We start from the raw sequence: 26219 nt of genomic DNA, 5'->3' as shown, positions 1-26219 counted from the left end.
CACACACACACACACACACACGCACGCAGACACACACACACACACGCACGCAGACACACACACACACGCACGCAGACACACACACACACACACGCAGACACACACACACACGCAGACACACACACACACACACACGCAGAGACGAGACACACGCAGAGAGAGACACACGCAGAGAGAGACACACGCAGAGAGAGACACACACCCCCACACACAGACACACACACCCCTACATCAATGGTCTCAATTTCCCAATAGAAAGATTAACAGGATGGATTAAAAAACAGGATTTATCCTTCTGCTGCCTCCAAGAAACACACTAGCACTGATGATAAAGATCACCTCCTCAGGGTAGATGGATAGAGAAAGATCCATTTCAATCAAAGCAAATGGCCCTAAGAAGCAAGCTGATGTAGCTTAATATTTGACCAAATAAGACATCAAAACTAATCAGAAGAGCCGGGCGGTGGTGGCGCACGCCTTTAATCCCAGCACTCGGGAGGCAGAGCCAGGCGGATCTCTGTGAGTTCGAGGCTAGCCTGGGCTACCAAGTGAGTTCCAGGACAGGCACCAAAACTACACAGAGAAACCCTGTCTCAAAAAAAAAAAAAAAAAAAACTAATCAGAAGAGATATAGAAGGACACCACATATGCAAAGGAAAAATCCACAAGGACGACAACAAGGAGGACATTGCAATTCCTAACATCTGTGCCCCAAACACAAGTACATCTAAGTTCACAAAGAAACATGACTTCTGCTTAAATCACATATTGAACCTCATACGCTGATAGTGGGAGACTTCAGTTCCCCACTCTTGCCAATAGACAGGTCATCCATGCAAAAACTAGGCAGAAATGCTGGAGCTCACCAACATTATAAACCAAGTGAACCTAACAAATACTTCAGAACATTTCACCTATACACAAAAGAATATACCTTCTTTTCAGCACCTTATGTAACTCTTTCCAAAGTTGGCCACATACTCAGACACAAAGCAAGTCTCAACAGATACAAGAAAATTGAAATAACACCCTGCATCCTATCTGAGCACCACAGATTAAAGCTGAGTATCAACAGAAATGTTACAAACTCATGGGAACTGAACAGTTCACTACTGAATGACAAATGTGTCAAAACAGAAATAAGGAAATAGAGACTTTCTAGAATTGAGTGAAAATAAATACACAACACACCCAAACTTACGGCATACATGAAGGCTGTTCTAAAAGGCAAGATCATAACACTAAGTCCCTACGTAAAAACAAATTGGAGAAATCTCGTACTAGTAGCTCAACAGCATACCTGAAAGCTGTAAGACAAAAAGAAGAAATTACACCCAAAAGTAGATGGCAAGAAATAAAAATCAGAGCTGAAATCAATAAAGTAGAAACAAAACATAGAAAGAATCAATGAAAAAAAATACAAAGAATCAATGAAACAAATATTTGGTTCTTTGAACAAAATCAACAAGGTTGACAAACCATTGTGCAAATTAACTAAAAGGCTAAGAGAACATCTAAATTAACACAATTAGAGATGAAAAGGGGGGCATAACAGACATGGAGGAAATCCAGAGAATCATAAGGGCATACTTGAAAAACCTGTGCTCCACAAAATTGGATAATCTAGAAGAAATAGATAATAATCTTGATTCACAAAACTTAAGGTAAATCCAGATCAGACAAGCAATTTAAACAGGTCAGTAATCCCTCCTGAAATAGAAGCAGTCATGAAAATTCTACCCACACCCCCGCTCTCAAAAAAAAAAAAAGCCCACCGCTAGATGGTTTTAGCTCAGAATTCTACTAGACTTTTCAAAGAAGAGTTAATGCCAAAACTTCTATTGTATAGAATAATTGGGGAAAAGAAAGAACATTTCCCAATTCGTTTTTGTGAGTCCATGGTAGCCTGATACCCAAACAATGTAAAGGCCCAACAAAGAGTTTCAGACCAATTTACCTTATAAACATAGATGCAAAATTCCCAATAAAATACTTGCAAACCAATCCAAAAACATATCAAAAAGATAATCCACTATGATCAAATAGGCTTCGTCCTAGTGATGCAGGGATGCTTCAATATAAGTAAATCAATAAGTGTAATTTACCATGTAAAAAAATTGAAAGACCAAGATCTACAAAATTGTCTTACTAGGTTCAGAAAAGGCCTTTGACAAAATCCAACATTCTCTCATGATAAAAGTCAGAGAGATCAGGGATATAAGGTGTAGCATGAATCTTAAATAGTCTTATTAATAAAATCAAACCTGGAGCCAGATATTGTGGTGAATGCTGGAAGATCAGAGAAGCAGAACAAGCAACAGCTACCTCACCTTGCCAGTTCCTCAGCTGATCCTGTTTCCTCAGACTGGAAGCCTCTCAGTCCTCATCCAGAATGGGTCTCAGCTGAACTGTAGCTCAAAAGCCTAAAAGCTTAACCAGCCAAATGCTTCTAGTTTCTGGTCTTCATGCCTTATATATCTTTCCTTTCTACCATCACTCCCTGGGATTAAAGACTCGCTTTCTGGGATTAAAGGTGTGGGTCACCATGCTTGGCTGTATCCTTCAACAGATGGATTTCTGCCTCTGGAATGCTAGGATTAAAGGCATGTGCTACTACTGCCTATCTTCTATGTTTAATATTGTGGCTGTTCTGTCTCTGACCTCAGGTAATTTATTAGGGTGCACAATATTTTGGGGAACACAATACCACCACAATAAAGGGCATCTGTCAACATAATAGAAGCACTTTACAGCAAGCCCATAGCCAACATCAGATTAAAGGGAGAGAAACTCAGAAATTCCACTAAAATCAGGAACAAGACAAGATTGTCCACACCATATCTTTTCAATATAGTACTTGAAGTCTTAGCTAGAGCAATAAGACAACTGAAGGAGATCAAGGGGGCACAAACTGAAAAGGAAGAAGTATCTTTATTTGCAGATGATACAACAGTATATATACCTGACCCTAAAAATTCCACTGTTGGGAACTCGTACAGCTGATCAATACATTCAAAAAAGTAGTTGGATATGAAATTAACACAAATCATTAGCTTTCCTAAATAAAAATGACAAATGGACTGAGAAAGGAATCAGGGAAACATCTTTGACAATAAAACCCCAAATAGTATAAAAATAATTTGGAGGTAACTCTAATAGCCAAGCAAGTCAAATGAAGATATCAGAAGGTGGAAAGGTATCCTGGGCTCATGGATCACTAAGATTAATATTGTAAAATGGCCATTCTATTAAAAGCAAACTACAGATTCAGTGCAATTCCCAGCAAAATTTCAACACAATTCTTTTCAACACAATTCTTTACATACCTAAAGGACAATTTTTAGCTTCATATTGAAACAAAAAATCCCCCCAAAACAAAACAAAAACAAAAAACCAAACAACCTTAGGATAGATTAAACAATCTTGAATAATAAAAGAACTGTTGGCAGGATCACCACTCCCAATTTCCAGAGCAATAGCAATAAAAACAGAATGGTGTTTGCACAAAAACAGAAATGCTGACCAGTGGAATAGAATTTAAGACCTAGACATTATTCCACACACCTATGGACACCTGAATTTTGTCAAAGATGGCATAAACACACTAAGGAAAAAAGACAGCATCTTCAACACGTGATGTTGGTCAAACTGGATGTCTGAATGTTGAAGAATGCAAATTGATCCATATGTATCATTCTTCACAAAACTCAACTCCAAATGGATCAAAGAAAGACTCAACATAAAACACTGAACTTGACAGAAGAGAAACTGGGGAATAGCCTTGAACTCTTGGCACAGGAGAAGACTTTCTTAACAGAAAACCATTAGCACAGTACTAAGATCAATAAGTGTGACCTCATACGCCAGGGATGGATCCTGATTCTATTGCCAGGAGCCTCCTTAAGCAGATCAAGCTACACAACTGTTTCGCTTATGCAGAGGGTCTAGTCCAGTTCCATGAAAGCTTCACAGCTGTTTGTCTAAAGTTCATGAATTATCACTAGTTTGGTTTGGTTGTCTCTATAGGTTTCCCCATCATGATCATGATGCCCCTTGCTCATAGAATCTCTCTTGTCTCTCTTCCATTGGACTCCTGGAGCTCAGCCTGGTGCTTGGCTGTGGATCTCTCTGCGTCTGCTTCCATCAGTTACTGGATGAAGGGCTCTATGATAACAGTTAGGGTATTCACCCATCTGATTACTGGGGTAAGCCAGTCCAGGCACCCTCTCCACTATTGCTAGTAGTCTAAGCTGGGGTCATCCTGGTGCATGAGCTGGCTTTTTGGAGCCCACTACCTGTGGTGGGACACCTTGCACAGCCTTGATACAGGGAGGGGAAGGGCCTTAGACCTGCCTCTACTGAATGTACCAGGCTCTGCTGACTCCGCATGGGAAGCCTTATCTTGTTGGAGGAGGGAATGGGAAGGTGGGTTGGGGGAGGGAAGACTAGAGGGGCTGGAGGAGGGAAGAGAGGGGGATCTGTGGTTAGTATGTAAAATGAATAAAAATTCCTTAATAACAAAATAGTAAGTGTGACTTCAAACAGAAGCTTTTGCAAGGCAAAGGACACTTTCTGGACAGAGTGACAGCCTGGGACAAGATTTTATCAACTGCATATCCAAGAAAGGTCCAATATTCAAATTATACAAAGAGCTAAAAAAATTAGATATCAAGAAAGGAAATAATCCAATTAGAAAATGGGGTGTAGATCTAAACAGAATTCTCAATAGAAGAAGTTCAAATAGCTGAGAAACACTAAGAAATGCTCAACATCCTTAGTTATCAGGGAAATTCAAATTAAAACTACTTTGAAATTTTACCTTAGACATGTCAGAATGGCTAAGATCAATAAAACATGTTGGTGAGGATGAGGAGTAATGGGAACACTCATGTCCATTCCTGGTAGAACTGCAAACTTGTACAGTTACTATGGACATTAGTGATGGGTTCAGCAGGAAGATGGGAATTGGTCTACCTCAAGATCCAGCTAGGGTGTGGTGTTTTGAATGAAACTGTTCCCTATAGGTTTATAGGGAGTGACACTATTAGGAGGTGTGGGCTTGTTGGGGTAGGTGTGGCATTGTTGAAGTGTGTCTCAGTTCACTTTCTGCTGCCTGCAAATCAAGATGTAGAACTCTTAGCTCCTTCTCTAGGATCTTGTTTGCCTGCATGCTGCTATGTTTCCCACCGTGAGGATAATAGAATAAACCTCTGAAAATGTTTAAGCCAGCCCCAATTAAATGTTTTCCTTTATAAGAGTTGCCATGGCCATGGGTGTCCCTTCAAAGCAATAAAACCCTAAGATATACACCACAGAAGTTAGGCATAGAATAAGGGCCTATGTGGTGGTGGAGGAATAGATCTCCTTAGAAAAGTGAAATAAGATAGTTACAGATGGATGGGGCATGAACTGGAACAGGAGGATCAAGCAGGGAGCAGGAATGTAGTGTAGTATTAGGAACAGAATGAGGGAGACAAAGCTAAAACTAAGGACTTGCTTCATAGTTTTATGTCAACTCGACACAAACTAAAGTTACTTGAGAGGAGGGAACCTACATTGAGAAAATACCTTCATATGAACTGTAGATGGCCAGTTCAGGCCGCATATGTGCTCTTGCTGGGAGTCTTAGCTGGGGTCATCCTTATAGACTCCTGGGAGATTCTCTTGTACCAGATTTTTACCTGACCCTGAAATGAGCCCCCTCATTCCAGTTGTCTCCTTCAGTACTCTCCTCCTACATACCCCTCCTCCAACCTGATCTCTCACATTCCCATCCCCACCTTCCCGAAGTCCACTCATGAAATCTCTATTTCCCCTTCCCAGGGAGATCTGGGTGTCCCTCCCCTTGAGCCCTCCTTGTTACATAGTCTCTCTGGGTCTGTGGGCCGTAGCATAGTTATCCTTTATTTACAGTTAATATTCACTGATGAATGAGTACATACCATGATTGTCTTTCTGGGTCTGGCTTACCTCACTCAGGATGTGTTTTTTTTTTTTCTAGTTCCATCCATTTGCCTTAAAATTTCATGATGCCATTGTTTTTAACAGCTGAGTCACACCCCATTGTGGAAATGTACCACATTTTCTCCTGTGACTAGGCAAAACTTCAAGTGAAGGTGTAGGAAATCAACCCAGCCATATAACCTTCAACTTACAGTCCATCCTGCTTATGGGATGTGCTGGGATAAGGGTGGTCTAGAGATTGAGGGAGGCTCATGACTGGTCAAGCCTAAATCCCATGCCAGGAGAGTAAGCTCATCCCTGACACTGCCTGGAACACCAGGACTCACAGGCTGGATAACACCGTGACCTAAGACAGAACCAAACAAGACTGGAGAAAAAAATGTCAATGTAATGATTCCTAATAATATTCTGCTATACTCATGGATTGGTGCCTAGCCCAGTTTTTATGAGAGGCTTCATCCAGCAACTAATGGAAACAGATGCAGACCCACAGCCAAACATTAGGCAGAGCTCAGGGAATCCAGTAGAAGGGGAGAAAAGATTGTAGGAGCCGGAAGTGTCAAGGACACCACAAGAAAATGTAGTGGGTAGTCATTCCAGCTTGGATCTGGAAGCTCCAACCCCCATTGAGACTCTGGCAACTGTCACGCCTACGAGGCGGGGCGAGGGGAGGTGCTGGAAACCTGAGAGCTGGATGGGCAAGCACTCGCTCGGGGCGCTCTCTCTGCGCCTGGACCCTGGATGGTGGAGATTGATTGTGCAGAGCTCCAGAGAACACCGCTGGATTGCTAGACGCCTTCCCCAGACCCCCGCGACCTATCCATTCTTTCATTTGTAAGTCATCCACTAAATAAATCTTCCTTTTAACTACGTGGAGTGGCCTTTATAATTTTCCCCAATATCTGGCGCCCACGTGGGTCAAATTCCAAAGGTCTGGGCGGCTCCTGCCCTCAGCCTGTTCCCCGGCTGGCGGGTACCTAAACCCGCCTGCAAAGTTCCATATAACCAGTCCATTCCCGAAAAGGGGAGCAGCTAGTCCGGTCTCAGCTCCCTAGCTTAGCCCCGAGACCAGTGAAAAACCGCTGCGAGTGAGGTATCCGCACCCGGCTCCCGGCCATCCCGCCATCTGCCTCCAGCTGCCGCCAGCCAAGGTCGCCAGCAGGCCCTGCTTTGGAGCTGTACCAGCACCGCCTGCTGGTTGAAAAGCGCTACTACACCCCCCATACCACAGAAAGGTAAGATAAGCAAACCAGCATTTTATTTCAAGTAAAAGTACTTGATAATTTTACATCTTAAAATTGACTAACAAATTTTGAGTAATTCTTGTAATATGGCTGACAACATTACCTCACAAGAATTTAAAAACCTTTTTGCCTGTATGATGAATGACATTCTCCTGGAAATATATGACCTTCCTCAGGCATATTTGGCCTGTACCATTTTGGCATTCATCGTAATAATTCACACAGTGTTCAAACACTGCTTTAATAATAAGAACAAAGATGAGTCATTATTGGGACTGATACAGGCTTTAAAAGATAGCAATGAAGACTTACAGAAAAAGAATCTCTTTCTGGAATCTGCTTTCAAAGATAGCAATGAAGGCTTACAGAAAAGGATTCTCTTTCTGGAATCTGCTTTAAAAGATAGCAATGAAGACTTACAGAAAAAGAATCTCTTTCTGGAATCTGCTTTAAAAGATAGCAATGAAGACTTACAGAAAAAGAATCTCTTTCTGGAATCTGCTTTCAAAGATAGCAATGAAGGCTTACAGAAAAGGATTCTCTTTCTGGAATCTGCTTTAAAAGATAGCAATGAAGACTTACAGAAAAAGAATCTCTTTCTGGAATCTGCTTTAAAAGATAGCAATGAAGACTTACAGAAAAAGATTCTCTTTCTGGAATCTGCTTTCAAAGATAGCAATGAAGGCTTACAGAAAAAGATTCTCTTTCTGGAATCTGCTTTAAAAGATAGTAATGAAGGCTTACAGGAAAAGATTCTTTCTCTAGAATCTGCTAATCAGGATTTACAAAACAGGCTTGTACCCAAAATTGATTTTATTGATAATAAATATGAATATCTAATGGATAGAACACTAACTCTCCAGAGTGAAGTTATGGCTACTCAGACATTGCATAAGGAAGAAAGATTATCATTAATTGATAAGATAAGGTCCATGGAATCATGTGCTTCTGAGGAAAATAAAAATGTCTATGATTCCATGAGAAATCTGGAGTCCCTTGCACGAGAGGAGGTTCACTCCCTAGAACAGACCCTAGGTGCTCGTTTGCAAGCCCTAGAAGAAACTCTCAGTAAACATGACAAGGGAACTAATAAGCAGAAGGTCAAGACCATAGAGGTTGTAACATCTCCAAACAGCTCTCATACAATGGCTTATCCTGTTATCGTCCATGAGAAGCCAGCAGATGACACACACCCAGAGCCATATATGACATATACATTACAACCAATTTCAACAAGGGACTTTAAAAATATAAAGGAAGCAGTAGTTACGTATGGGATACAATCCACATACGTAAAACAGATGTTAAATTCATGGTCTACCTCACATAGAATCATCCCAGATGACTGGCATCAGTTAATTTCAGCTGTTCTAGAATATAGCCAGCAGCTACAGTGGAAGAGCTGGTTGAGAGAAGAGGCAAAAAATTTAGAACAACAAGGTAAACTCAGAGGTTTTGTGATCTCCCAAGATCAAATACTTGGTGAGGGATGTTTTGCTGACAGGAATGTACAAGCCACTTATGATGAGCATACAATATCCCTATGCCGTACAGCAGCTCTAAATGCTTGGGAAAAAATTCCAGAACCTGGAAAACCAACTGAGGTATACACAAAGATATTTCAGGGACCACATGAATCTTTCACTGATTTTTTACAAAGGCTGAACACAGCTATAACAAAAGCTATATCAGATAAAGAATTAAGAAAAGTATTAACTGAGTCCTTGGCATTCGACAATGCTAATGCAGAATGCAGAAGAATACTTACACCACTAAAGATCAGATCAGCTCCTTTGGAAGAATGGATTCAGTACACTAATGGTGTTCAGTCTCTTAACTACAGTAATGAGGCTTGGATAGGAGAGACAAATCCCAGAGGTAAAAGAAGGCCCCGTGTTACCAAATGTTTTAAGTGTGGTACACCAGGGCATATAAGTAAAAACTGTACGTGGGGTACTCCTAGGAGTAATACTCCTTCTAGGAATAGCCTAAACAGGAGACCCCAACCACCTCCTGGATTATGTAGAAGGTGTGGCAAAGGCCAACATTGGACCAATGAGTGCAGATCAAAAATAGATATACGAGGCAACCCTTTACTGGCGGGAAACGCCTCAGGGGGCCTCTTGCAGGCCCCCAAATCAAATGTAGTACGAACATTCCCAGCCACTGTGGAAGAAATTCCTCTCCAGGACAACTGAATAAACCAATGCTTAATGTAAAAACCGATACTGCAATGGATGATAAAACAGCTTTGATAGATGGATCACAGTTTACAAAGAACACTGTAAAACAAATATTTTGACAGACTTCCATAAATGAACAAAGACCAAAGCTTAGAATTCGAATTAATGGCCTGGTTCTGGAGGGCCTGGTAGACACAGGTGCAGATGTGACTATAATTACACCAAAATCATGGCATCCGAATTGGCCTCTTCAAGAGGTAGATGTCCAACTGTTAGGGATTGGCACCCTATCTCAGATAAAACAGAGTTCGAGATGGGTTGAATGCATAGGGCCAGAAGGACAGAGAGGAAGGCTGAAGCCATATGTAGCAAATGTAGCAGTAAATCTTTGGGGCCGAGATCTGTTACAACAGTGGAATACCCAGATTAAAATTCCTACACTTTCAGAAAAGGAATACAGACCAAGGCATGTTTCTAGGAATAATATCATAACATGCTATAAAAATCAGTCACCAACCATTCAGGCTGTTCACAAACAGAGCACGACCGTTGTTGAACTCTCAGAAGTACCAACTGCCTTACCTTTAAAATGGCTAACTAATAAACCTGTCTGGGTTGGACAATGGCCTTTGACAAAAGAGAAGCTACAAGCTTTAGAACAGCTGGTTCAAGAGCAGTTAAATGCTCAACACATTGAAGAATCTACCAGTCCTTGGAATTCTCCTGTATTTGTTATTAAAAAAAAATCTGGTAATTGGAGAATGCTGACAGATCTGAGAGCTATTAATAAAGTAATTCAGCCAATGGGCTCCCTACAGACTGGGATCCCCTTGCCCTCTATGCTACCAAAAGAATGGCCTATAATAGTTATTGACTTAAAAGACTGTTTCTTCACCATACCCTTACAGGAAAATGATAGAGAAAAGTTTGCCTTCACAGTACCTAATTATAATAATTCTCAGCCAGTCAAGAGATATCAATGGAAGGTCCTCCCACAGGGAATGTTAAACAGCCCTACTTTGTGTCAATACTTTGTGCAGAAACCATTAGAGATAATTCGTGTAAAGTTTCCACAATCCATAATTTATCACTATATGGATGATATCCTATTAGCTGATCCAAAGTTAGATACATTAGAAAGCATGTTTGAAGAAGTAAAAAAAGTTTTGCCTCGCTGGGGACTGCAAATTGCTCCTGAAAAAATACAAAGAGGAGATTCTATTAATTACTTAGGATATAAGATAGAGCTACAAAAAATTAGACCCCAAAAGGTACAACTAAGAAGAGATAGATTGAAGACTCTTAATGATTTTCAAAAGTTATTAGGAAGCATTTCCAACTTACTGGGTATCATGGGAATACCCAAAGATGGACTAAAAAATTTGGCTAATACTCTAGAAGGGGACAAAGAATTAAATAGTCCAAGAGAATTATCAGCCGAAGCTGAGAAGGAATTGGCTCTAGTAGAAAAGACAATTCGAGAAGCACATGTGGATCGTGTGGATCCAGAACTTAAATGCATTCTTGTCATATTCCCTTCCAGACATTCCCCAACAGGTATTTTGATGCAGAGGGAAGATATTATATTGGAATGGATATTCCTACCACGTAAACCAAATAAGAAATTAAAGACTTATATAGAAAAGATCTCTGATTTGATTCAAAAGGGTAAATTAAGACTTCGTCAGTTGACAGGAATGGACCCAGCAGAAATTGTAGTACCATTAACTAATGAGGAAATTTCATCACTATGGAAAGATAATGAATACTGGCAGAGAGCCTGCAGTAACTTTTTGGGAGAGATTAACAACCACTATCCCAAAAGCAAGAGAATAGAATTCATAAAGAAGACTGAATGGGTCCTTCCTCACATTGTACGACAAAAGCCAATTTCTGGAGTCCTCACATTCTACACTGATGCAAATAAATCAGGGAAAGCAGGATATAAATCAGGAGACTTAAGTAAAGTGGTACAAAGTCCATATAGCTCTGTACAAAAGGCAGAACTGTATGCCATTCTTATGGTACTGATGGACTTCACAGAACCCCTCAATATAGTCACTGACTCTCAATATGCAGAGAGAGTTGTTTTACATATTGAAACTGCTGAATTTATTCCTGATAATACAGAATTAACTTCATTATTCATACAATTGCAGGAAATCATCAGAAAAAGGGAACATCCTATATATATAACACATATCAGATCCCATACAGGTCTACCAGGACCTTTAGCACAAGGTAATGATGAGATTGATCAGTTACTAATAGGTAATGTACTAGAAGCTTCAGAATGTCATAAGAAACACCATGTAAATAGCAAAGGTTTGAAGAAGGATTTCTCCATCACTTGGCAACAGGCTAAGGATATTGTGAAAAAATGTCCTACTTGTTCCATCTATAACCAAACTCCATTACCTGCAGGGAGTAATCCAAAAGGTATACAAAGAAATGAAATTTGGCAGATGGATGTGTTTCATTTTGCAGAATTTGGAAGATTAAAGTATGTACATCATACCATTGACACCTATTCAGGATTTCAATGGGCAACTCCTATGAGTTCTGAAAAGGCTGATTCTGTGATTACACACCTATTAGAAGTTATGGCCATCATGGGAATACCTGTACAAATTAAGACAGACAATGCCCCAGCATATGTCTCCAATAAAATGAGACAGTTCTTTGCTTATTATAATATAAAGCATGTTACAGGTATACCACACAATCCCACAGGCCAAGCAGTCATAGAGAGATCCAATCGAACTTTAAAGGATATGCTAAATAAACAGCAACAGGTAACAATGACTCCTAGAAATAGACTGCATAGTGCTTTATTAACCTTGAATTTTCTCAATGCTAATGAGAAAGGGACAACAGCTGCAGAGAGACATTGGACGATAGACAAAACTCCTGAGCTAAACCAACCAGTTTATTTCAAGGATGTGCTGACCTCAGAATGGAAACCTGGATATGTTCTACGTTGGGGAAGGGGTTTTGCCTTTGTTTCTGCAGGAGAAGAAAAGCTATGGATACCAACAAAATTAATAAAAATCCGATTCGAACAGGAAAAAACCCTTGATGAAGAGAAGTAAAAGATCATCCACCAATGTGACATCTCTACAAGTTGTAAGAAAAATTTAACAATCAAAGGGTGGGGTAGGGTTCTGTTTTTGTCTTTCCAGGATAATGGAAATACCCATCTTCCAAAACTCATAAGGCCTTGGATATCCGGATGTTTACAGCAGAAAGGAAGAATCTATTGGTACCAATCTACACATGGTAAAATCTCACTGTCTAACATCTTTCTCTCTATCAATCTAGAAAAGTTGTGGTTCCAATTCAATTATAGCCAAGCTGGCTTTGGAGATGGAATTGGCTCACTCCTTCTCTAAACCCAAGCATATTGCTAAAAGAAAAGTTTAAGAGATTCTTCAGTCCCACATCAGAAGAGCCCTCTGGTGTGAGACAGAAGGAAACCAATAAAAGGGACCATTGTCTTCTAATTCTAATTCTCTCCATGCTTACTCTTGATTTCTCAGAATCCTTTCTTACATGCTATGTCCTCTTTAAATCCAAACCTCCCATTTTTGATAACAAATAAGTTTTCCCAATAGCAATCTCAGAAGTCACAAGAAGGAAGATGGGGCCCCAACAACAACAACTCTACCCAATCCAGAATGATGCCATGGTAATCATCATCATACTACACTTCTTGCCAGAATTTCAGACAATCTTACCCATTACTCTAAAACTTGCTGCAGAACCTACAGTTAGTCTAACTGAGATTTAACTATCTGAGCTTTCTCACAGTACCCAACAGAGATAACATCACCCCCTAAACGGCAGGAAGCAATTCTAAGAAAACAACGCCCCTTCTCCCTTAGGTTTCATAATTCTCAGGGTTATGGATGACGGTTGTAGGGTTGGGGGTGGAAGTAAATATTAACACAGTATTGTAAAAAAAAAAAAAAGGGGGGGGCGGAAGAAATGGAACGGATAGGTATAAGATATGATGGTAAATCATTGTATATACTAGTAAACAAACTTGGTAAAATAGCAACCTTAGACAATTTGCACTGTAATTTGTACTGTTACAGATTCTTATATGTTGATACAAATGTAAACTATTTTTATACTCCTGTTTAAGATAATTTGTATATTGATACAAATACAGAACTATATTTGTTATAATGTACATATATTTCTACTCTTATTTGAAACATTTTTATATTGATACAAATGTAAATTTATATCTGTCATACTTTATATATGTTCTACTTCTGTTAGGATATTTGGTATATTGATATATATTTAAGATTATTGTCATATTGCATATCGTACTATATATTCCTACCTCTGTTATAAATATCTTGTGTATTGTCACAATTTTGAAGTCATCGTTCTTCACCATACATTTGCTTATAGACTGTTTACCTTATTTATGTGAAGCCTTAGTCCTTAGGTTATTTCGGTAGATAAGATTTATAGATTTATAGTCGCCTATGCCTGTCATCTCTATAGTTACGTTAGTTAGGTTATCCAGATTTACAGATACATAGGTCAGATGGACAGGTAATCTTCAAACACTTCATAGACCTAGAGAATATGGCATTTAAATAACTTAGAATTCTGTTGACGTGAGGCACAATTGCTCCTGGCTGCACCAATTGATCCCGAGAGAATGTTGGGCTTCTAAGACATTTCCATTTGGAAGTTTGTCTTTTTGGCACAAAATGGCCTACGGGGCAAAGAACTGCCCTTGCCTTGATGGCTGACAGTACAAATGCAATGCTGTCCTTTCTGGACAAGCGGGACACAAGGAAAGCGACCACTGTACTCTGCCAAGACAGGGTAAGATGGTCTTTCAGAAATCCTGCTTCTGAAAATGGTCTGTCAGATACTCTAGGCCTGTAGCCAATTTGAATGCACCAACAATGCTGATAAACATTAGGTGACTATCCAGGCTGCCAGCTGTCTTGGTCTACTCTTGCAAGACTCCCGAAGTTGCTTGCATCCGTCTACCATTTCTCAAGTACCATTATGTTCCTTCTCAGGTCTTTGATGGGATTGAAGACTAGCAGTTATAGTTACAACTTAGTATATATAATATCTTAGATAGAACATATTAAGTATTAGATTCAGGTTCTTTAGGATAGGACACCTTTGAATGATCTTTATAACATGCCGTTTACCTATGCTCTATACTTCTCTGGATTTTAGAATGTGTTTCTTGCTTGATATTGTTTGCATTGGTTGTAGTTACATCTTATCTAGGTCATTATCCCTCATTATTTCTGGACAATATTTGATAACCATTCCTTTGTATATAGTCTTGTATTAGTTTAGAACCTTCTTATTTAGACAAAAAGGGGGAGATGTAGTGGGTAGTCATTCCAGCTTGGATCTGGAAGCTCCAACCCCCATTGAGACTCTGGCAACTGTCACGCCTACGAGGCGGGGCGAGGGGAGGTGCTGGAAACCTGAGAGCTGGATGGGCAAGCGCTCGCTCGGGGCGCTCTCTCTGCGCCTGGACCCTGGATGGTGGAGATTGATTGTGCAGAGCTCCAGAGAACACCGCTGGATTGCTAGACGCCTTCCCCAGACCCCCGCGACCTATCCATTCTTTCATTTGTAAGTCATCCACTAAATAAATCTTCCTTTTAACTACGTGGAGTGGCCTTTATAATTTTCCCCAATATGAAAACCCAGCGAATCAACTAATCTGGGCTCATAGGGGCTCACAGAGACTGAACTGACAACCAGGGAGCCTGCATAGGACTGACCTAGGCCCTCTGCATATATGTTACAGTCCTGTAGCTTGGTCCTCTTGTGGAATTCCTAACAGTACTAGGAGCAGGGGCTGTCTCTGACTCTTACTAGCTTTTGGAACCCTACTCCTCATACTGGATCACTTTGTCCAGCCTTAATACATGAGGGGGTGCTTAGTCTTACTGCAATTTGATATGCCATATTTTGTTGATATCCATGGGTGACCTAACTTTTTGCTGAACAGAAACAGAGGAGTGGATTGGGGGGTGGGAATAGAGGGGGGAGGGAGGGGTTGGGAGAGGAGGGAGGGAAAACTGCAGGAGGATAAATAAATAAATAAATAAATAAATAAATAAATAAATAAATAAATAATAGATTGGTGCCTGGAGAGATGATTCAGTGGTTAAGAGCACTGGCTGCTCTTCCAGAAGTCCTGAGTTCAATTTCTAGCAACTACATGGTGGTTCACACATGTGCTGGGATCTGATGACCACTTCTGGCATAAAGGCATACATGCAGATGGACTTACTTATTTTATGTATATGAATGCTCTAACAACAACAAAAAGATACATTAAAAAAAAAAGATTGGACTAACAGACTGCTATCCAAATCATAAGCCAAGACCTGCCTAGGCTCAGTGTGCTGAGCTCTGCTGACTTCCCATGGAGACCTCGATTTGGGGATTGTGGGGATGCGGGGTGGCTTGGGAAAGAGGGCTGGGGGGCAGGGGGAGGGATGAGGGAGGACCTATGGATAGTATGTGGAGTACAAAATTTCTTAATAAAGAAAAAAGGAAAAAAAAAAGATTGGACTGTAGGCAAACCTATAGGGCATTTTGTTAATTAGTGATTGATGGAGGAGAGCCCAGTCTATAATGGGTGGTGTTATCCCTGGGCTGGTGGTCCTGGGTCCTATAAGAAAATGGGCTGAGCAAGCCATGAGGAGCAAGCCATGAGGAGCAAGCCATGAGGAGCAAGCCATGAGGAGCAAGCCATGAGGAGCAAGCCAGTGAACAATACTCCTTTATAGCTTCTGCATCAGCTTTTGCTTCCCATTCCTGCCCTGTTTTGAGTTCATGTCCTGACTTCCATTGATGATGAATAGTGATATGGAACTGTGAGCTAAATAAAACTTTTCCTCCCCAACTTGCTTTAGTCATGGTGTTTTATAGCAGCAACAGAAACCCTAACTAAGACAGGACCATTTGATAGGTACTATGGAAACCTAATACAGTTTCCTAAAATATATACATATATGAAAGTGATCTAAATAAAATCACCAAATAATGTGGAGATAGCCCCAACTTGACATCTCTTGTCACCAAATGAAGCCAGTGCCAGGAGTGGGTTATATATAATTGACTTGTTGGCCAAAGTGTTCCCAGGGAAACCCCCAAACAACCTAGGCTTTTGCTGAAGAGACTGAATTGCTCTCCACAAACCTTTGGCAAGCTTCCATTACTGAAGACAACACCTACACAACTCACTTTACATAGAGAAGTCATAGAGAAGCTGGTATCTACACAGAGTCTTCACCCCTGTGTTCTAGCATCTTCAGCACAGGAAGTTACACTGCATACTGCCAAAGGAGAAACAAACACCAACCCAGTTACAAACCCTTTCATCTACAATCTGTCCTGACTGTTGGACATGTTAGGGCAATGGTAGCACAGGGCTTGTGGAAGTAACCAGCCAATCTGATTTGAGTTAAGGTCCTCTCCATGAGATGGACCCATACCTGATACTTGAGTGACTAGGCACTGCTTGAGTGACTAAGGACATGAGACTTGATAACCTAGGATAATAGAGTGAAACAAAACCCCTCTGTTCTAAACCAAAAAATGTAGCAATAAAATGACTCCTATAACTTCCTGCTATATTCATTAGTGCCTTGCTCAGCCATCATCAGAGAAGATTCTTCCTGCAGCGTATGGGAACAAATACAGAGACCCATAGCCAGGCAACACAGACAGTGAGAGACCTTAGGATACTCAGGCCTAAGCAAGATGTCTCCATCAAAACCCTGCTTTCAGGGATCAGGGACCCTGTGGAAGAGGAGACAGAAAGAGTGTAAGAGCCAGAGGGTTGGAGGACACCAAGGTAAGACCCTCTAAATCAACAGGACTAAAGCACATATGAACTCACAGAAACTGAGGCAGCATGCTCAGGGCCTGCACAGGTCAGCACCAGATGGGTCCTAGAGCTGAAAGAAGTGGACCTATGCCCCCATCTTTAACCCAGAAGCTCTCCCCAATTGATAAGCACTTACAAATGAAAATTTAATTTTCTCCAAGGAGTCTAGTGGAGAAACAAACTACTCTTAAGGGTAGGCTGCAAGTCCAGCAGAAAACCAACTCAATGGCATCTTTGGAGATTTCTTGTCTCATAATGTTATATTAGGTCTTTTAAAAAATGTTAGCTTATTTTAATTTTAAATTGTAATTTATACATTTCTCTTTTTATCCTACAGGTTCTTTGCATATATATTGTGGCTTCTAGTTTAGTATTTTGATGGGATCCCTGAGTGTGAATAAGTGGGTCTCTTCATCTATCTGTTTCTTGTACCTTTTCTTGGGCTCTTTTCCGTCTTTCTTTTGACCTATTTAAATGTATTGATTTTATTTTATCTTATTATATTATAATTTATTTTATTACTATCCCTTAGAAGTCTGTTTTCAATTGAAAAAAAGAAAAGGGTGGGGTGGATGGGGATGTGTAGGGGGTGGGGAGAAACTAGGAAGAATAAAGGGAGAGGAAACCATTATCCTCGATTAACCGTAGATTATCTAAGAAAAACATTTTCAGGAAAGGGAAAACCCCCCACAAAATTCACTTTTCTAAAGAAAGAATTTAAATAATTTAAAAATAAATAAATAAAATAGCCCTTGACTATATTGCACCTGACTATACTTTTTCCATTTTTCAGGATTTATTCACAACCCTGCCACTTCCTAATTAGAAAAATTTAGATAGGCAATTCACCTTTCTGACTCTCAGTCTACCCTTCTTCAAAGAAATGACATCAGCACCATCTTCAGAGGACTGAACATAGTAGTGTGGATCAAACATGATAGATTCCATGTATCTCCCAGGATACAACAGGTTCAGTGTTGTATAAACATTGTTATTGCAACACTATCAATGGGTTATTATTCTTGAAATGCACTCAATTGGAATGTGTTGCCATCTTCTCAGATGTCTTTTCTTGTAAAAAAAAAATAAAACCCATACATAATCACTGTGGGTCTGTTGCTACCTCACACTTTCTAAAGCTATTTCTAAACATCAAAATTTTCTGGGTGAATTCAGTCTTAAAGTTCACCATAAAAAGCCCTTTTACATCCTTGACATCAATTCCCATATCTTTTTGTTTGTTTATTATGTATACAGTGTTCTGCCTGCATGTATGCCTACAGGCCAGAAGAGGGCACCAAATCTCATTATAGATGGTAGTGAGCCACCCTATTGTTGCTGGGAATTGAACTCAGGACCTCTGAAAGAACCTCTGAGCCATCCCTCCAGTCCAGTTACCATGAATTTTATGTGCTCAGAGTTTCTGGTGTTTTTACCTTAGGCTTGATTAGTAACACCACTCAAATTCTTAATTTTCAAGCTTCCATAACCTATTTCCTACTACCATCTAAAATTAATTAAATGATTGCTGTGGGATGGTCTGTATGTCAAATTGCTCTGATTGGTTAATAAATAAAACACTGATTGGCCAGTGGCCAGGCAGGAAGTAGGTGGGACAAGGAGAGAGGAGAATTCTGGGAAGCAGAAGGCTGAGGCAGAGAGACACTGCCAGCCGCCACCATGACAAAAAGCATGTGAAGATGCCGGTAAGCCACAAGCCATGTGGCAAGGTATAGATGTATGGAAATGGATTAATTTAAGATATAAAAACAGTTAGCAAGAAGCCTGCCACAGCCATACAGTTTGTAAGCAGTATAAGTCTCTGTGTTTACTTGGTTGGGTCTGAGTAGCTGTGGGACTGGCAGGTGACAAAGATTTGTCCTGACTGTGGGCAAAACAGGAAAACACTAGCTACAAATGATCCCATGCCTTCCCATTGTGTTAGCTCTTCAAACCCTGCTAAACCATAGTGCCCTGAGGCCTACCCTCTCACTTAACAACTTAACAGCCTTATTCAATTACTTATTCAGCATGAGCACCCCAGATAAAAACTTAACCCATACTTCTCCAGCACCCCGATTCCAGCTCCTCTTTGATGATCTGCCCATCTTTCTCCAAAAATTTCTGTCAATCTTTCATAATTCTCCTTCTATTCTTGGTAATTGTATTAGAAAAGAAACACAGTGGAAGTAAAAACATACAGGAAGATTTACGTGGAAGGTAAGCTACCTCAGAGTTACATGTCAAATTTGTACTTCATTGTTCAGAACAATGGTCAGTTTCAGGATTTTTTTAAATGGTATTGTAGAAATACTTCATACTAAAGAAAAATCTGACAAAGATTTTTTGTAATTTAAATAAGTAGAAAGGAATAATGAGGAAACTTTAAAGGGATGCTAAATTTCTCCCAGGCCAAAAGAATATGGTCAGGGAAAATGAGACAACATAACACTGTCTGCTTCCTGCCTTCACTACATCTGGACCTTTCTCTTTTTCTTTTTGTAATCAGCAGAGCTCTCTACCCTTTTCTATAGCTCGTGCCTTCACCTGTGAGCTAGAATCAATAGCAACTGTCTTCAATGTGATTCACCCATGATGACATCTTTATCTTCTCCCTGGTTTCTAGGTCCTCCCATTAGCATTTAAACACAGGAAAATTCAGTTTGTTTTATTTATTTTTTTAAACAAACATCCCCTTTCCTCCATAAACCCTGCATCTTCCTAGTCAGAACTTCTTCAGAATCGTCTATTCTTCACCTCCTATTTTGCCTCCTCAATTTACTGCCAACAAAGGTTACTTTTATCGACAATATTCCATATCACTTGGACTTATTGCTGAAACTGACAGGAAATTTTGAATATAACCATTTATCTGTGAGCAGGAACTAAAGGAGAAACTACCATTGTAATGATTAAGGAAGGCAAAGGCTTGCAACCAATTCATAGTGTGCTATATGAATGCATTTTATCAAAACCTTACACATGGGTATTTTATTTCTTGATTCTCAATTCTATAGTCTATTTTTATCCTGCCTTCCTAGATATTCCTTTGACCCAAGACCTATAGAAGTCTAAATCTTAGAGTTTCTACTACATAGTATTAATACGTACAATTGTGATGAAGTACAACACATTATAGCTTCCTTCCCAAAGATTAGATGACACTGACATTGAAAGAATTTTTTCTTTCATTTTGTGATATTTTATTTGTATTAAAAAAAAGATACAGTGTTGATTCCATTTTGTGAGGACATTACTTCATTTAAAACATTCTCAATTAAAAATAGGCACACATTTTTAATCTAAAAGGATTTCAATTTGCAAATCTTAATACTGGCTATATTCTTAACCTATAAACCAGAGGACAAAGACTGCAGAAATGTTCATTACACCTTAAAAGAAATTGATCAAGTGAGCCATGGTGATTCCCACTTTTAATCCTAGCACTTGGGAGACAGGCAGTTGGACCTCTGAGTTTGAGGCCAGCCTGGTCTACAGAGTCAGTTTCAGGACAGCCAGAGCTACACAGAGAAACCCTGTCTTGAGAAAAACAAAACCAACAAACAAGAGAGAGACAGATCGAGACAGACGTAGAGACAGACAGACGCAGAGACGACGGACAGAGGCAGAGACGAGGGACAGAGGCAGAGACGAGGGACAGAGAGAGAGAGAAAGGAGAGACAGAGAGAGAGAGAAAGGAGAGACAGAGAGAGAGAGAAAGGAGAGACAGAGAGAGAGAGAAAGGAGAGACAGAGAGAGAGAGAAAGGAGAGACAGAGAGAGAGAGAGAAAGGAGAGACAGAGAGAGAGAAAGGAGAGACAGAGAGAGAGAGAAAGGAGAGACAGAGAGAGAGAGAAAGGAGAGACAGAGAGAGAGAGAGAGGAGAGACAGAGAGAGAGAGAGGAGAGACAGAGAGAGAGAGAGGAGAGACAGAGAGAGAGAGAGAGGAGAGACAGAGAGAGAGAGAAAGGAGAGACAGAGAGAGAGAGAAAGGAGAGACAGAGAGAGAGAAAGGAGAGACAGAGAGAGAGAGAGGAGAGACAGAGAGAGAGAGGAGAGACAGAGAGAGAGAGAGGAGAGACAGAGAGAGAGAGAGAGGAGAGACAGAGAGAGAGAGAGAGGAGAGACAGAGAGAGAGAGAGAGGAGAGACAGAGAGAGAGAGAGAGGAGAGACAGAGAGAGAGAGAGAGGAGAGACAGAGAGAGAGAGAGAGGAGAGACAGAGAGAGAGAGAGAGGAGAGACAGAGAGAGAGAGAGAGGAGAGACAGAGAGAGAGAGAGAGGAGAGACAGAGAGAGAGAGAGAGGAGAGACAGAGAGAGAGAGAGAGGAGAGACAGAGAGAGAGAGAGGAGAGACAGAGAGAGAGAGAGGAGAGACAGAGAGAGAGAGAGGAGAGACAGAGAGAGAGAGAGAGGAGAGACAGAGAGAGAGAGAGAGGAGAGACAGAGAGAGAGAGAGAGGAGAGACAGAGAGAGAGAGAGAGGAGAGACAGAGAGAGAGAGAGAGGAGAGACAGAGAGAGAGAGAGAGGAGAGACAGAGAGAGAGAGAGAGGAGAGACAGAGAGAGAGAGAGAGGAGAGACAGAGAGAGAGAGAGGAGAGACAGAGAGAGAGAGAGAGGAGAGACAGAGAGAGAGAGAGAGGAGAGACAGAGAGAGAGAGAGAGGAGAGGCAGAGAGAGAGAGAGGAGAGGCAGAGAGAGAGAAGAGCCAGAGAGAGAGGAGAGGCAGAGAGAGAGGAGAGGCAGAGAGAGAGGAGAGGCAGAGAGAGGAGAGACAGAGAGAGAGAGAGAGGAGAGACAGAGAGAGAGAGAGAGGAGAGACAGAGAGAGAGAGAGAGGAGAGACAGAGAGAGAGAGAGAGGAGAGACAGAGAGAGAGAGAGGAGAGACAGAGAGAGAGAGAGAGGAGAGACAGAGAGAGAGAGAGGAGAGACAGAGAGAGAGAGAGGAGAGACAGAGAGAGAGAGAGGAGAGACAGAGAGAGAGAGAGGAGAGACAGAGAGAGAGAGAGGAGAGACAGAGAGAGAGAGAGGAGAGACAGAGAGAGAGAGAGGAGAGACAGAGAGAGAGAGAGGAGAGGCAGAGAGAGAGAGAGGAGAGGCAGAGAGAGAGGAGAGGCAGAGAGAGAGGAGAGGCAGAGAGAGAGGAGAGGCAGAGAGAGAGGAGAGGCAGAGAGAGAGGAGAGGCAGAGAGAGAGGAGAGGCAGAGAGAGAGGAGAGGCAGAGAGAGAGGAGAGACAGAGAGAGAGGAGAGACAGAGAGAGAGGAGAGACAGAGAGAGAGGAGAGACAGAGAGAGAGGAGAGAGAGACAGACAGAGAGACAGACAGAGAGACAGACAGAGAGACAGACAGAGAGACAGACAGAGAGACAGAGAGACAGACAGAGAGACAGACAGAGAGACAGACAGACAGACAGAGAGACAGACAGAGAGACAGACAGAGACTGATCAGTTAGCCCATAAGGGCACTGTCCAAAGGCAGGCAATTAGGAGATACATTGTTAACTGTGTTGAAATTAAAGCCTCTTGGTCATAAGAATTCCATACAAAGGAAACCAAGAACATTAAAATGTTTGCAGTTAACAGGGCCTAAAGGAGCTGGAGTGTAAATAAAATCACTTTAAAACTATTGGTATTAACTAAAAAAAAATTTTTTTAGAGACATACCCAGACAAAAATCTGTTTCTAATATTATTCTGGATCTATGACTGAGGTAAGTGATATACAAGAGAAATTGATGTTATGTGTTGGAAAGGATGGGCATGGCATACCAAGAAGATAGTATCCAAACAGAACTCCCAGTATCCAAACTAAATAATATTGGATTAAACTCAAAATAAGAGTTAATATCCTATATTGGTACAAATGATTCAATGCATAGCATAAAAGAAACAAATCTCCCCCCAGAAAAAAAATTCCACTTTCTTTATGAATGATCTCTTTCCCCTAGGAGGGAGATATTAACACATATGATCCACTATACCCCTTGGTTGTGTTTAGCTGTTTTGCCCCCAAGAGACTGTATGGGTGATCTGAGTAACTGTAGAGTGAGAAATTTCACATTGTGCACAGCTGCCTGATCCAGGTCAGTGTCAGCCACATCAATGATGATACTATAGTATGACTGACGTGACAGGAAAAGGAAAACTTGCTTTGTTTGCTGTATTTGGTTGATATCCCTGAGAGGCCTGCTCTGTTTTTTGGGGGTAAGGGAGATAGAAAATCAGTGGATCTTCTCCCATCATGGGAGGTCCTAGAAGAGTGGAGGGAGGGGAAACTGTGGTCAGGATGTACCGTATGAGAGAAAAATTTAAAAAAAGAAAAGAGAATCACTGATATTCCTCCTCCAGCCCATAATCCCAACATAACCATGGGAAAATATCACAAAAATCCAAATTGAAGGATATGCTGCAAAATAACTATTTGTCAAAACTGTCAAGGCCATTGGAATAAAGGAAAGAGTGAGAAACCATTGCAGACTGGAAGAGACAAAGACCAACTAATTCTTATCTGGTATCTTTGACAGAATCTGGAGACAGAAAAACTAACACTGGGAAAAAGCCAGGGAAATCCAAATTCAGAGCACCTCAGTTGTTGTAATCACATCCTCTTTCTTGTGACAGATAGGCCACAGGTGCTAAGAATAGGAAATCGAGAGGAAGAAATACCATAACTCTTTCTGTAACACACACACACACACACACACACACACACACACACACACACACACACACTATATTAAAACTTTTTCGTTGGAGACATGAATCCTCAGAATAAGTCAGAAGTGTATATTCAAGAACACATGAACAACAACAGCACCACGTAATTTCTAAGTTCTGGATAAACATCTCAGAAGCCCATCTACTCTAGAATTAATCAGCTGTAAAAAGCACTAGAAGAACCAAACAAAACAAAACCCCTAGTATTAGAAACCGAAACCCGGGCCTTTCAAACGCTAGGCAAGTGCCTAGCCTCTGGGCTATTTCCACAGCCCTGGTAAAAATTATACAGTGAAATCCTATGAATTAATGACATTATAGGACCTGCATCACCAGGATGAAGCTTACAATGAGCGAAAGCAGTCAAATACAACAAAATTATATATGACATAACCCCATTTTAAAAGATCAACTCAAGGAAAATTCTATCAGGCTGCACTGTTTTTAAATGTTCTATATTTTAAATGGGCTAGTGGGGAGGGACATAGCTACTACAAAAGTCATTTTATGAGACCTCCCTGGTGAGTGGGGGAGGGGGAATGGAGATGTCTCCATGCAGGTCTCAGGTGCTGGCATTTTATCCCTTCAACTGGCCATGGTTTGCAGGAGTCATCACTTGCCAATCACTTACTAAACTTCACACTTGCGTTCCAAAAGCACTTTTATAATTTCTACCACACTAAAGTATCATTTTAAGAAGCTTTATGGAACCAGAAAGGCCTGAAACAAACAAGTCAGGGCTTTCAGGAAAACAAGTTTATTTTGAGCAAGTGAGAAAGAGCTATCATACACAAGCCACTGATTTGACAAGCCTAACAAGCATTCCAGAAAATGTTCAAACTCTAAAATTCCGACAGATGATAAAACTAATGCTAACCAATAGGTATCACTTCTCAATGATCAAATGGTAAAAAACATGCCTTAAAAATGATAGCCAAGTGATAAGAAATGGTGAAGCAGATACTCTAGCATAAATGTTATTAATTGCCAACGTCTGGGAAAGTTGAGTGCCCAGAACTACTGAGAACTTTAAAAGTGTGACTTTTCAATCAATACTTTGTTTAGGAATTTATCCAATGAAAAGAATCCTACATACAGAAAGTTTTTTTTTTTGTTTGTTTGTTTTTCTTCCGAGACAGGGTTTCTCTGTGTAGCTTTGCGCCTTTCCTGGGACTCACTCGGTAGTCCAGGCTGGCCTAGAACTCACAGAGATCCACCTGCCTCTGCCTTCTGAGTGCTGGGATTAAAGGAGTGCACCACTATTGTCCAGCTACGTTTTATCTTTTTCATCATTAAAACCTCACAATCGAGCAGCAATATGGTAAAAAGGCAATGCTCAATTTTCAAGTCCCAAAGGGATAATGAATATTTGCCATAATAAACTTGTAAGGAGCACTGTCATTATCAACCACCAACGCGAAGGCAATTTCAGTCAGTGTTGGACTGCTGAGAGGGTGAGGGACAAGGCCTTGAATCGCGGCTTTTGCTAGAAAGAGAGACATTCTGGAAGCATGGAGCTCAGGGACCACGTTTTGAAGAGGCTTATTTTGCTAACAGTAACGAAGATCAGCGGAGCAAACTCTGGGTTGAGAACCACCGGGAAACCTCAGACTAAAGGACGGACACCCGCACTTAGTCCAGGAAGAGAGGAAGTGGTGGCTTGGGTCTCTCAGGACTGCTGAGCAGGACTGTATATCATTTTAACCCAACCTCAGACTGAGAGTTACTAGCGATGCCAGTTACCCTTAATGTAAGAGCTACTACATAGGTGCGAACCCCAGTTCGAGCTTCCTGTCCCACTTGACCCCAATTGCCTGCAGACCCTCCGGCAGCAGCTGCATATTCCTGCAGGATGGTCACCCGCACTAAGGCTGTAGGTGTCAGGCACTCCAGAGGTCCTGGCAACCCTTTTTCTCCATCCTCAGATACAGGCCACATTCCTTTCCTAGTCTGTATGCACAATGTGGGCATTGGAAGGATTCCCATTGAGTCCTAACTAGTCTAAGAGCTCACAAATTACACATTCAAGAAGGTCGTTCCATACCTTTGGTCTGAGTCGGGGAGTTGGTGATGAAAGTTAAGTTTATGTAGAGAAACACGGGGTAAACAGGTAAAGGAATACCTTCTTGAGAAGCGTCAGAAGAATCGGTGAGGAAGAGGGGCTCATCCTTTAGCCCTTAAGACCTGTTGCCGCCTTTGGGCGGGGCG

At 41.0% G+C, this 26219-nt stretch overlaps 1 protein-coding gene across 1 annotated transcript in view; it reads right to left on the bottom strand.

Annotated features, from left to right (window-relative positions):
* Positions 1-25949, bottom strand: part of Nlrp14 (NLR family pyrin domain containing 14) — a 57558-nt gene extending 31609 nt beyond the window's left edge. The window contains exons 1-2 of the mRNA XM_076561894.1: positions 25755-25949; positions 1301-1307 (exon numbers count right to left, since the gene is read on the bottom strand). Coding sequence (XP_076418009.1) covers positions 1301-1307; positions 25755-25949 — 202 coding nt within the window. The remainder of the gene's footprint in view (positions 1-1300; positions 1308-25754) is intronic.
* Between the last annotated feature and the right edge of the window lie 270 nt (positions 25950-26219).

Source organism: Peromyscus maniculatus, chromosome 1, assembly GCF_049852395.1.
Source record: "Peromyscus maniculatus bairdii isolate BWxNUB_F1_BW_parent chromosome 1, HU_Pman_BW_mat_3.1, whole genome shotgun sequence".
In the NCBI taxonomy this organism is placed as follows: Eukaryota; Metazoa; Chordata; class Mammalia; order Rodentia; family Cricetidae; genus Peromyscus; species Peromyscus maniculatus.
The sequence above is the reverse complement of the archived record's forward strand: the minus strand, read 5'-3'. Positions and strand labels throughout refer to the sequence as shown.